Here is a 10,992-nt window from a genome sequence, read left to right as displayed (position 1 = left end):
TTCTCTCCCTGTCTTTGTGTCTCATGGAGAGCAAGCTGGGGTATGCGAAAGACAAATTCCTAATGCAAGTATAGGGCTATGTATAGGGCTAATAAAGTGATGTTAAGAACTGAAGATGCACACAGATGACAGGTGACTGCCTTAGCTTGTTTTCTGCTTTTCAATCTTCGGCTGTGGCTGAGTGCTGCCATTTCCCACCCTTCCCGTGTCCAAGAAGTGGTGCGCACTTCCTCTTGCCACGCCCACCCAGCAGGGCGGTGTCTCAGGCCATGCTGGGAGCTCCGCAGTGCCATGTGCCTGTCTCAAGCATCCTGGGAGATCCATAGTGCCACATGCCTGTGTCGGGGCATGCTGGGAGATCCGCAGGGCCCAGCAGTCGGACTTCAGCCACTGGAGCAGCGGGTGTGTCGCCCTCTCCACCCAGGCGGCAGCGACAGACAGGCCTGTCCCTGGCCGGCGAGGTGCAGGCGAGACCCCGCGGGCCGGCCGTCCCGACGCTGTGCTGATCCACGCGGGCGCCGGGATCCTCACACCCAGAGCCCGGAGACACCGCACGACAACGGGAACAAACCAGTCAACCGGAAACCTCTCATCTCCACATTTTTTTATTAAAACGTTTTTTAAAAATTAGCCTTTTTATTTATACTTTAACCTTTTTTTTTTTACAAAAGAAGATTTTGTACTATCAAGCATCACAAGAGCAAAGGCGTGACAGCTACAAAACAGAGCAGTCTGGACCGCGGCTATCGAACCAACACATCTGGGCTGAGGACAGCAACCAGGGTGGGAACTTCCAGCTCTTCTGTTGTGCTAATCCACAACGGGGTTCTGGGTGGAGGAGTAAAAAACAGATTCTTTCATTCAGAGCTGCTCAACCAACACCCTGGATATGCTTGTGAAAAAAACAGTGAACACCTTCTCATCCTGAAATAGAGTAACAGGGCCTAGAACCTAGCAACCAAGCTAAGAAACTGCAGAACTGGGAAAACACTTCAATAAACGGTGCTGGACACACACCCTGAATTCACAAAGCTGCTCCCAGGCGTGTTTGTTGATGACGGCTTCCTTACCGTCTCGTGCTGTCATGGTCATTCTAGAAGGCACTCTATAGGACTAGGACTGGCCAGACGACTGACCAGCGCAACGGGACCGGAGTGTCCCGATCAGCTCTGCATCCCCCCAGATCACGAGGCTTTACTGGGAACACAGAGGGGCAGGAGACCCATGTTGAGAAAATTCTGAGCCAACGAAAAGCACTTCTTTGGCTTTCCGTCATTATTGCGTCCGTCGGTAACCACGGCTTGGGGTACAGATATTTGGGGTGCAGCTTTGCATTGCACAAGCGCACGAGTGTGCAGACTCACGGTACACAAGCACGACCCACCCAAGCTCCTGAACACCTAAATACTGCCCAGTCCTCGCGCACAGCGAGAACGCCCCACCCTCTGGCCCGGCGACAGGAAATCCCAGCCCCGCATGAACATGTGGAAGTCAGACGTGACCTAGTCCACATCCCACAGACAGCGTCCCACAGGCCAGGCCTGACAGCTGCTGTGTGCTGGGCTCTCGCTTCATGGAGAAGCACAATCTACACAGCCCGATCTCGAGCCATCTCAGCCCCCCGCCCTGGCCAGTCCTGCTGGGGGACACAGCTGCTGGGCTCTATTAAGGCAGACGCACAGAACGGACAAGGAACAGCATCACTTAGGCACTTTTGAGGGCAAAAACGGTTTGGTGATTGTTTTGTACAAAAAAAACACAACAAACCTAGAACTATGCAAAAAACACTGTAGATTTCTTTTTTTAAACCAACTGGGACAAGCAAAGTGGTGCAAACGCACAACAAACACATTTTGTCGTTTTCATTTCATGTCATTTTTAAACCAGAGGTGAAAAGTGCGGCCGGAATGCAGTCAGAAATGGATCAGACCCTCTGTGTCACACTCCAGCGAGAGCTGCTCTTCTGAAAACACCAAGAACGTCTACTAGAAATGTCCTCAGCCTCCACTCCAACGTCAAGGAAGAGCACTTTACACTGTAACACAGCCTAGTGAAAACACCTCAGCTCCTTAAACTAGTCAGAGCTTTTGAGTAGAAGGCATTTTATTGGTATCTAAACCCACAGACGACAGGACATTTCGTCATGTAGCAATTGAAAAGCTGTCGGAGACACTAAGTTGAAAGGACAGCGCTTTGAGCTGTCCCAAATGGTAAGACATCCATTCAAAAAGATACAAAAGGCCCAACTCACTGTATACAGACAGGCTCAAACTGTATCATTTCCTTTAATCACTTGTTTTCGCTGTTCATTTCATGCGTGTCGTGGACTAAAAAAAAAACGCTTCTTCAGACCACAGGAGGCTCAATGGTGTGCAGATAACCGTCAGGACTCCTAACCCAGAAAACAACGGACGTAGCGACTAAAACATTTCATAGTGTTTCGAAACCGACAAAGGCAGAATTGCACAGCTAAACAACTCCGAAAAAAACCCAGAACCAACAGTATAGAAACAGCTCAACTGTTCTGCAAGAAGCGCTCGTTTCTGCTTGTCATCCCAGGCCAGGAGATGGTATCTGTTGCGAACAGGAAAACACAGCAACAAAAAAGCCACAAATTCTCTCAGTTAACTGCCTTCCTTTTTTCTGGGGCCACCATGTAACACAGACTAGAAGACAGACAGAATGCAGGATGGAGATTACTGCACAGCAAAGCAGGCAGCCTCAGCATGGAGATGCCCGTGTGTTCACAGGAGCGCACACAACTTTCAGGCCTTGAACTAGGGGTGCGAGGCCCAGCATGCAGGCCCTGCTCTGCCCCGTGTCTCATCCGCTCTGCCCCTGTGTCTATCTGTGTCTGCCCTGCTGCTGCCCCGCTCTGCCCCTGTGTCCGGTGCTGAACGCTGAGCAGGAGGCTGTGCCAGTCCCTGTCGAGGGCAGCCCCACAGGCGTACTGAGCACCTGCTCTCACGGCCAGCGAAGAGCATGCCAGCTCTGAGACACACACGGGAGCCGGCCGCTCTGCGCTGCCCGGGCAGGTCCCAGCAGGCCCCGGGCACGCTGTGTTCCCGCCTTGACGCTTCGCGCGCACGGGAACGGCCCCCGCCCCTGCCCGTTCTCACCCCGACAGGCTGGACCCTCCGAGCCTCAGCTGCAAGCCCGGCTCTGTACAGCCAGCCTGTTCTCTTTCTCCTATTGGTCTGTGAAGCAGGAAAAACAACACAAGTGCAGCGCGTCTGTCTGATGATGCGTTAGAACGGGCACAGCAGGGGGCAGGATCTCTCAAGGGGCTGGCGAGAGGCTCTTCGCTCTGTCGCTACATGTCCATCTCAGACCCCCGTGATCCTCGTCCCTGTTCTCCAACGAGCCAAAGAAGACGCAGCAGAAACGCTTACAAACCCACCTAGAATCCCAGCTCAGAGCTTCCGGCCCGCTATGGAAAACCGCTGAAAGCGCTGCTGGGAACCACCTGTGCTGTAAGACTTAACCGTGTGCGACTGCAAGCGCCCCTGCAGTGCCTGTCCGGTTGGCTGGCAGCCGGGGCTCCGCCGCGGGGGTCCCGGCCCGCCCCGGCCCGCAGTTCTCGCCGCGGACTGGAACTATCTTTGGTTTTCTGTTTGCGTAGGCATACGATTCAGTGGTACGTAGAAAAAAGCATCGTATCAAAACTAGAGATTGCACATCCATATCCAAAGAGAGAGGACGCACTCCGCCATGTTTCCCTGGTATAAAATATGAAAGGAGGTCAGCTCTGTCCCCGCCGGCCCGGGGCAGGGGGCAGGGGGGCCCCGGGCTCGGCCTCAGCCCGACTGGGGGGGCCGTAGGCTTGTAGGTTGAGAAAGAAAGCGATCGAGTTCGGGGCGCCGGAGGAGGTGGGGGAGCTTGCCCCCGGCCGCAGACACGCTGGGGTTCTCTCTGCAGAGGTGTTGGGGCATCGGGGTGCTGCACCCCTCCCCGAGCGAAGGGCTCCCCCGCTGTCCCGCCTCGCTCCGCGGCCCGGACCCGCACGAGCCGGACCGGCGGGGTGGCGGACAGTCTCGTCCACGAGGGCCCAGGCTGGACACGCAGCGTCCTTAGCAAAGTCCTCCTGGGCTGGGCCAGTCGCAGACCCCCGGCCCCCGGCTTCGCGCGGGACCCCCTGTGGGACAAGAGAACAGGAGCACGTCAGCTTCACGGCACCTGGGGCTCACGACTGGGACGGGAAAAAACATCCGCCGTCTGCTTACTGTGCAGTCAGGACAGGTTTCCCCTGGGACACACACTCTCCCAACACACCACGAGGAGAGCAGGCTGGGGGCCCGCTCCCAGGCACAGCGGCGCCCCCACCTGTCTGCCCGGGGACAGCGGCCCGAGCTCTCACCTGGGCTCGCTACGGGTCGCGCTCCTTCTTCACCTTCACGTCTCCCGCCAGGATGGTGGCGATCTCGCCCTGCATGAAGGCCCAGGGCACGTTGGAGCCCACCAGGGGGCACTTGTCGCCGCTGGGGCAGTACACCTCCCCGCCGGGGCCCTGGCTGCGGATGAACTCGCGCGTGCAGGGGAAGCAGAACTTGTGGCTGGGCACGGACGGGCACTGCACGAAGTGCGTGTCCTCCAGCCGCTCGTGGCAGATGGTGCAGCAGAGCGGGGCGGCGCTGCCCCCCGCGGGCTCCCCTGCGCCCTGCTCCCCGGGCGCGGCGAGCGGGGGCGGGGCGCTGCTGCTGGGCGTGGCGGCGCCGGCGGAGGAGGAGGCGGCGGAGCTGGGGCCGCTGGGGCCGCCGGCGCTGCTGCTGGGGGGTCCCTGCACCGGCGGCGCCGCGTCCCCGTTGCGCGACGCCAAGCGGCGCGGCGGCTGGCCGGCGGGCGAGGACGCGGACGGGCTGCCGCTGTTCTGCCGCGAGAGGGCGGAGCCGGGGGTGTCCTTCGGCGACTGCCCCGCGCCCAGGTTGTCGGCCACGCTCATGAGCGCCGAGATGGGCGAGGGCTCGCTGTGGGCGGCCGCCCCCTCCTGGGGGGCCGGCTGGCTGGCATGGCTGCCCCCGGGCAGGGCGCCGGGCAGGTGGGGCAGGACGGAGTAGATGCCGGCCGAGCTGACGGGCACCCAGTGCTGCCGCGGCTGCTGCCCCTCCTCCCCCATCAGCTTGCTGCCCGGCTCCCCGCCCTCCGCCTCCCCGCCCTCGGCCTTGCGCCGCCGCAGGCTGCCCCTGGGGGGCGCGGCGCGGCCCCCACCGCACAGCGCCGTGGGCAGCAGCGCGCAGCTGGCGTCCAGGTAGGGCTGGGGCAGCAGCTCGGGCGCGGGGGCCTCCTTGAACGCCCGCACGCCGTCGCTCAGCAGCTCGGACAGCAGCCGCCAGTCGCCGGTGCCGTGCCGCCGCTCGTACTCCACGTACTTGGCGCCCGAGCTGATGACCTTGCCCGCGTCCTTCAGGCAGTCGTGGAACATCTGCTTGGCCAGCGCCAGCAGGCTGGAGAAGACGGTGCCCGAGCCGCAGGGGTACTCAGTGAAGATCTTCAGCTCCAGCTCCAGGCCCGGCTTGGCGTCGAAGGCGAAGATGCGCCCCACCAGGCCGTGGTCCTTCTTGAAGCGCACGTTGAAGGGGGCGCAGCCCGCCAGCGCCTGCAGGGCGTCCCGCACGGCCTTGGGCCGGCCGGCCCAGTCCTCGGCCCGGCTCCGCACGCTCTCTGACAGCTCGGCCAGCGCCTCCGCGTTCCTCTGCTTCTCCTTCAGCTCCTTCTCGTAGTCGGGGCCCGCGAAGGGGGCCACGCCGCCCACCAGCCCCAGCCCCAGGCCCACTGCCGCCGCCTGCCGCTTGCCCAGCTCGCCCAGCAGGGGGGCGCTGATGGTCAGCGCCGTGGCCCCCGCCCGGGAGCTCAGCCCCGGCACCGCCGCCAGCAGGCCGTGCGGTGTGCCCACCAAGCCCGGCACCAGACTCGGGGGCACTGCCCCCACCAGGGCGCGGCGGGAGTTGGGGCTCTGCCGGCTGACCTCGGCCGCCCCCGCCTCCTCCGGCCGGGCCAGCCCGTTGGGCAGCCGGGGGGGCAGCCCGTACTCCGCCCGGACCCGCTCCAGCCTCTCCACGGGCTGCCGGCCGCCGTCCAGCGGCGCGTCCTTGCCGGCGGGGCCGTGCTTGCCCGCCTGGGGCCCGGGGGACCGGCCGTCCTGCATGACGTGAGTCCTCTTCAGCTGCCGGGCCGTCTCAATCAGGAACTCGATCCTGTCCGCTCCTTCGTAATTGACGCAGCCGCGGCACACGGCCTCGCTGAAGTCCCAGATCATGGCCCAGGGCATCTTGGGCAAGTCGCAGAGGTAGCACCATTGCCGCCTGGAGGAAGCCTGTGAAGCAGAGGACATTTTCTCAGGCCCTCTCGCTCGCTCTCACACACACACCGCCGCCGTTTCTGAAATCCCGCCTCGCCTCTCGAGTTCTCGTCCGCGGCCCCGATCCCACAAACACGGTTCGGCCCCTCTGTCGCGGGCGAACTGGAGAATTTCGCGTCACTTGTTGTCCTTTCTTCTGTTTTGTTTCCCCCCCGTATCGCCCCAGTCTCTCTGCCCGAGTGGAAGTGTTTGTCCTAGAAGACGCTGGAAACTTACACAACCCCGGAGCGGTGCACTCTGGGAACTGTAGTTTCTGTCCCGCTCGGAACCAGCGCGGTCGCCTGTGGCCGGCGAATATGACTGTTCTCTCGCTCTCGTGTTTCAGTCTATCATCTGCCAGAAGTCCAGTACAATTGCCCAGGAATACAGCATGATGTACTCTATGCTGCCTATATTATAAGCGGATTCCTCCTCAGTGTCGCTCTCATAGGGAGCTCACCTCAGTCTCTCCAGTAAGCTCGGTAAAATTCTATTTTTAATTTAAAATCTTTATGTTTTTTGAGATCCCAGGCATATGACAGTGCTTAACGTGGCTTCACACGGGCCGGATTTTCGGAAACAGAAACCCGTAAGATCGGACATTACTAATAGTATTCCTGTGCGTTTACTTTTACCGGCATTTCTTATGTCTTATGGACGAAAGCTCTCATCCGTGTGCGGGATTCAGGAAACCAGTGAGGTAAGGAATTCACATCACAGGACTGCTTGGTGCAGTTTACACTGAGCGGGTACTGCTCCTTTCTCTAGTCCACGGAAAGTGAGGTCGGCCAAGCTGTGTCACCTAAGCAAAGCTTCGAAAAAAAAACCCACAAGATATTTATTAGCGAGGTATAAAAGACTTTTTAATGACTAAATAGTAAGGCAGCTCTAATGATAAAAAAACTTTAATCGCTATTTACTGTTTCATTTTAAACTTGCAAGCTTCGCTGTGGTTATCTTACTATTATAATAACAGCAGCAGTAACCTTTATTCTCTCCCCCGGATCCCAAACTCTCTGAGAAATTGTGGACTCAATCTCCCAGAGCGCTTTGCGCCGCAGAGTCTGACATCACCACTTCCTTCTCTGCCTCCCACCCACGGCGCTGCCGCAGTGCGCAGGCGCAAGGGACATTCCATGCATGTCTGAGCTGTAGAGCAGTGTGGTTAACCGTCAGTGGGAGAGGAGCTGCCAAAAAACACACCTATTACGCAAGCAGCATCTTGGCTGTAATGGGAGTTCCCCCAGTACACAACTAGGAGTCTCTTCTGATTCAACTTCTGCACGTCTTGTCAAACCCACAAAGTCACCCTGTGAGACTTTTTTTTGAGAAGGCAACTTTCTTTTCAAAGTCGTGAACTGAAAAGAGGGTTTGCAGGCTGGCGTGGCGTCGTCGGAATCCACGCAGAGGCGAAATAGACAGCCTGGACAGGGACACTGCTCGTGAAGAGCTGTTTGATTATCGGCTGGTTGATCAAGGCGCTTTCCCTGTGACACGTAGAAACTTCTACTGCTTGCTATTGCAAAACACCTACAAAATCATTATAACTGTATTCACTAAGTAAATGGAATCATGTGAAAATAATACTGGTCTAGGATCTTTATAAAATTCTCATGATGCATCGTTGCTTACGCGCAGGTCTTACAAGGGACCATCAATTCAACTTAAACCTTCGCTTTGCGCTGAAACCTCGGTCAATCGGTATTCGTCTCACAATCGCTTCAGCACGATCTGTGGCCATGGCAACGCGCGTTCCCATGGAAACCAGTGCGCAGAGAGGTGCTGGACCTACGTCTTTATTTTAAAGACGAATCCTTCACAAATTCTCTTTTACTTTGTAACTGATTTGCCTGCTGTAAAGTCAGCACGTATCGGGATATTCGTATGATTTGTTTGATCCTACTGTCTTCTGCCGATAATTAGTCGTTGACTTGAAGTCGTTGATCTTTCCCCGTCTAGTAAAAATATACAGGCCCTAGAGAGATATAGAAAGGAAAGTCTGATCTGCATCGTATGGCAGCCAGAAACTGCAATGTTAATAATTTAACACAGCAAAAACATTGTAAATTCCTTTTGAATTGTTTCGAAGTCAAAGGCGTCGTGTCCAGGGTGTTACCGCCAGGGGGGGCCCGAGATCGCCTCAAATCAACCAGAGGGACGATCCACCGGGATCAAACCGAAAGGAAAACCGTTCAACTTCATTTTCATTCAGCTTCTCCTTCTTTGTGCTGGAAAATAAGCCCGTCTCAACAAAAGAATATATAAAAGCTAAACAAAAAAAAGTGTTCGATCTCAGCCTATTGTGAAAAGAATCTTAACATTTCTCTACACTGCTGTAAAAAGAGTAATTAAGCTTAACTGGATAAACCTCCTACAGTGTTTTGTGTGTTTTATTGACTGATTTGCCGTATTTGAGTAGGTTTGTATAGCGTTCGACCCCCTGTTGTATCTCAAAGACCGCGGCAGAAATCGCCACAATCTCAGGAGACGCTCAGACCAGAAAGCTCGGTCTAAACCGTGGGGCAGAGATTTCAGGAAACACATCGGAAGGCATGTTACAATCATTTTTCAACCCGTCAGTAAGACGGGCTGAATAAGTACTGTAAAAACACACGTGTCTGGAGATTACGCGGGATAGCCTGGAGCAACACGCACTTCACGTTTTAGGCCTTTATATGGGATCTCCGGGATTCGGGAATCGGGAAGGGAAATCGCCAGGCAGCTCCGAAGTCTCCGCGCAAGAGAGACGAAGGCGCAAACGTGTCCAGAGGGGTGCCACCTGCGAGCTCCGGGCCAGTCGCGCCGTGGGTGCGTGGGCGCCCCCGCGGGGCAGGAGCTCCGCGCAGGCGCAGGCGGTGCCCGGATCGCCAGATGGCACCAGAAGCTGTCAGTGGATTTCCTGGCAGCATGTGCGCGCGTTTGTGTGGGCATGTGTATACCTTCTCCGTGTTGGGAAGGATCGCTAATCCCTGCTTCCACAGCGCGCCCCCCTCCCCGCTCCACCACACCTCCCCAGACACTCACATCCCGCTCCTATTCACAGAGCCGTTTCTGGGGCGCCGCCCCCCCAAAAGCAGGACACCGTGCTCGACCTCTGACCCGTCTCCCCGCCCTGCCACCCGTCTCCTCTTATTACAAAAAAATCGATTAACGTTTGATTAACGGCGAATGCAATAAAATAATTTTAAACAAATTGCATCTTTCCTTTCAGAAGGCCCACCCCACCGTCAAGCGGGGAATCAAAACGTTTCCTTTTTCCCAGCCAGTGCGACAGACAGCCGGTCACGTGGCGCCCTCTCCCCCCCCCCCATCCCCCCGATCACGTGGTCGCCATCTCTATTATGACTCTCGCCTTCTCCGAAGACACGGTCAATAAAAGCAATTAGAGGGGGGGAGGAAGAGGGCCAGATGTTGCCAAATCCACAGAATCTTGACAATACCCCCCCGGCCCCCCCTCCCCGGTGGAACGGGCCGGACAATGGGCCGGCCAGACAGCGCGGTGGAGAGGAGGAGGGGCAGATGGAGACCCGTCCTGCACAATAGACGGGCGGACTGAAAGTCCGGGGTTATTGGAACTCATTCAGCCTTTCACTCTTTTTCTGGGATTAGAGACAGACTGCCACTCGGGTTAATGTTCCTCTTGTGAATCTCGGAGTGCAGGGGAGTGTTAGCGGCCATCTGCCCCCAGTTAAGCAGGAACAGAGGACCGTCCGCCGCTGTAACCCCCAACTTCACAATCATCTCCAGGGGCACCACTGCCTGCTTGGATCTGACAGCACCTGATGTTTTACTGGAAAACCCTGAACCCCTCCTACACTAAGTACAGGTTTTGAGCACTTTCACTATCTAACGTTCGCTGTGATGAAGGAAAATGTGATTTTCCTAAACAGAATGTAAAACATCCCTCCATCCATTTTCTAACGGCTTTGTCCAGTACAGGGTCACAGGCCAGCTGGAGCCTATCCCAGCAAGCAACGGGCTCACAGCAGGATACTCCCTGCATGAGACGCCCGTTCATCGTAGGGCCACACAGACACGCAGACACGCACACACTCACACCAGGGCTGGGTTTCCCAGGTAACTCTCCAGCATGACTTTGAATTGTGGGAGGAAACTGGAGCACCCAGAGGAAACCCATGTAAACATGGGGAGAACATACAAACTCCACCCAGACAGCACCCCAAAAACCAAACACTGCAATGCTGACCACTGCTCACCAGAATGTAAAATGGAAAACAACGTTATCAAATTATCTTTCTGATGGACTATTATTTGTTTTTGGTTTAGCCCACAGAACTCAAGGAAAGGAATGAAGAGATGAGCACCCACCCCAGAAACTACTGAATTTCTCAACTTATTCTTCTCACTGGTATAAACCACAGCACCTCCTGTGATGATAAGTCAGGCTAGATTTCCACATGGGTTCAGCTGCTCTGTTTTGTGCAGGGAGTTACGTCGCATTGATGATAAATCACCAGATGTAATACTGATGCTCTTTTTTTCTCTTTTAAATAGTAATGGTAAGAAATAGTTATAATTCCCTGCATTGACATACAACTTATATCACAGGGGATCACAGAGAGCTTCACTATAGGAGGGGTCCACTTCATCTATCACTGTGCAGGGCACACTGAGTTATACACAGGAGTCACTCTGCA

At 56.3% G+C, this 10,992-nt stretch overlaps 1 protein-coding gene across 1 annotated transcript; it reads right to left on the bottom strand.

Annotated features, from left to right (window-relative positions):
- Positions 1-589: 589 nt before the first annotated feature.
- Positions 590-6,561, bottom strand: irf2bp1 (interferon regulatory factor 2 binding protein 1). Its single transcript, XM_088912059.1, has 2 exons — positions 4,358-6,561; positions 590-4,135 (listed from the first exon to the last, which is right to left on the bottom strand). Exon 1 carries the CDS (start codon positions 6,326-6,328, stop codon positions 4,367-4,369), a length of 1,962 nt encoding a protein of 653 aa, XP_088768185.1. The 5' UTR covers positions 6,329-6,561; the 3' UTR covers positions 590-4,135; positions 4,358-4,366.
- Positions 6,562-10,992: the final 4,431 nt, after the last annotated feature.

Source organism: Atractosteus spatula, chromosome 3 (genome assembly GCF_055471065.1).
Source record: "Atractosteus spatula isolate fAtrSpa1 chromosome 3, fAtrSpa1.hap1, whole genome shotgun sequence".
NCBI lineage: Eukaryota > Metazoa > Chordata > Actinopteri > Semionotiformes > Lepisosteidae > Atractosteus > Atractosteus spatula.
Note: the sequence above shows the minus strand (reverse complement) of the source record. Positions and strands in the feature narration are given on the sequence as shown.

Coding starts and splice junctions, on each gene's coding strand:
- irf2bp1 (XM_088912059.1), bottom strand. CDS start 6,328: ATGTCCTCTGCTTCACAGGCTTCCTCCAGGCGGCAATGGTGCTACCTC.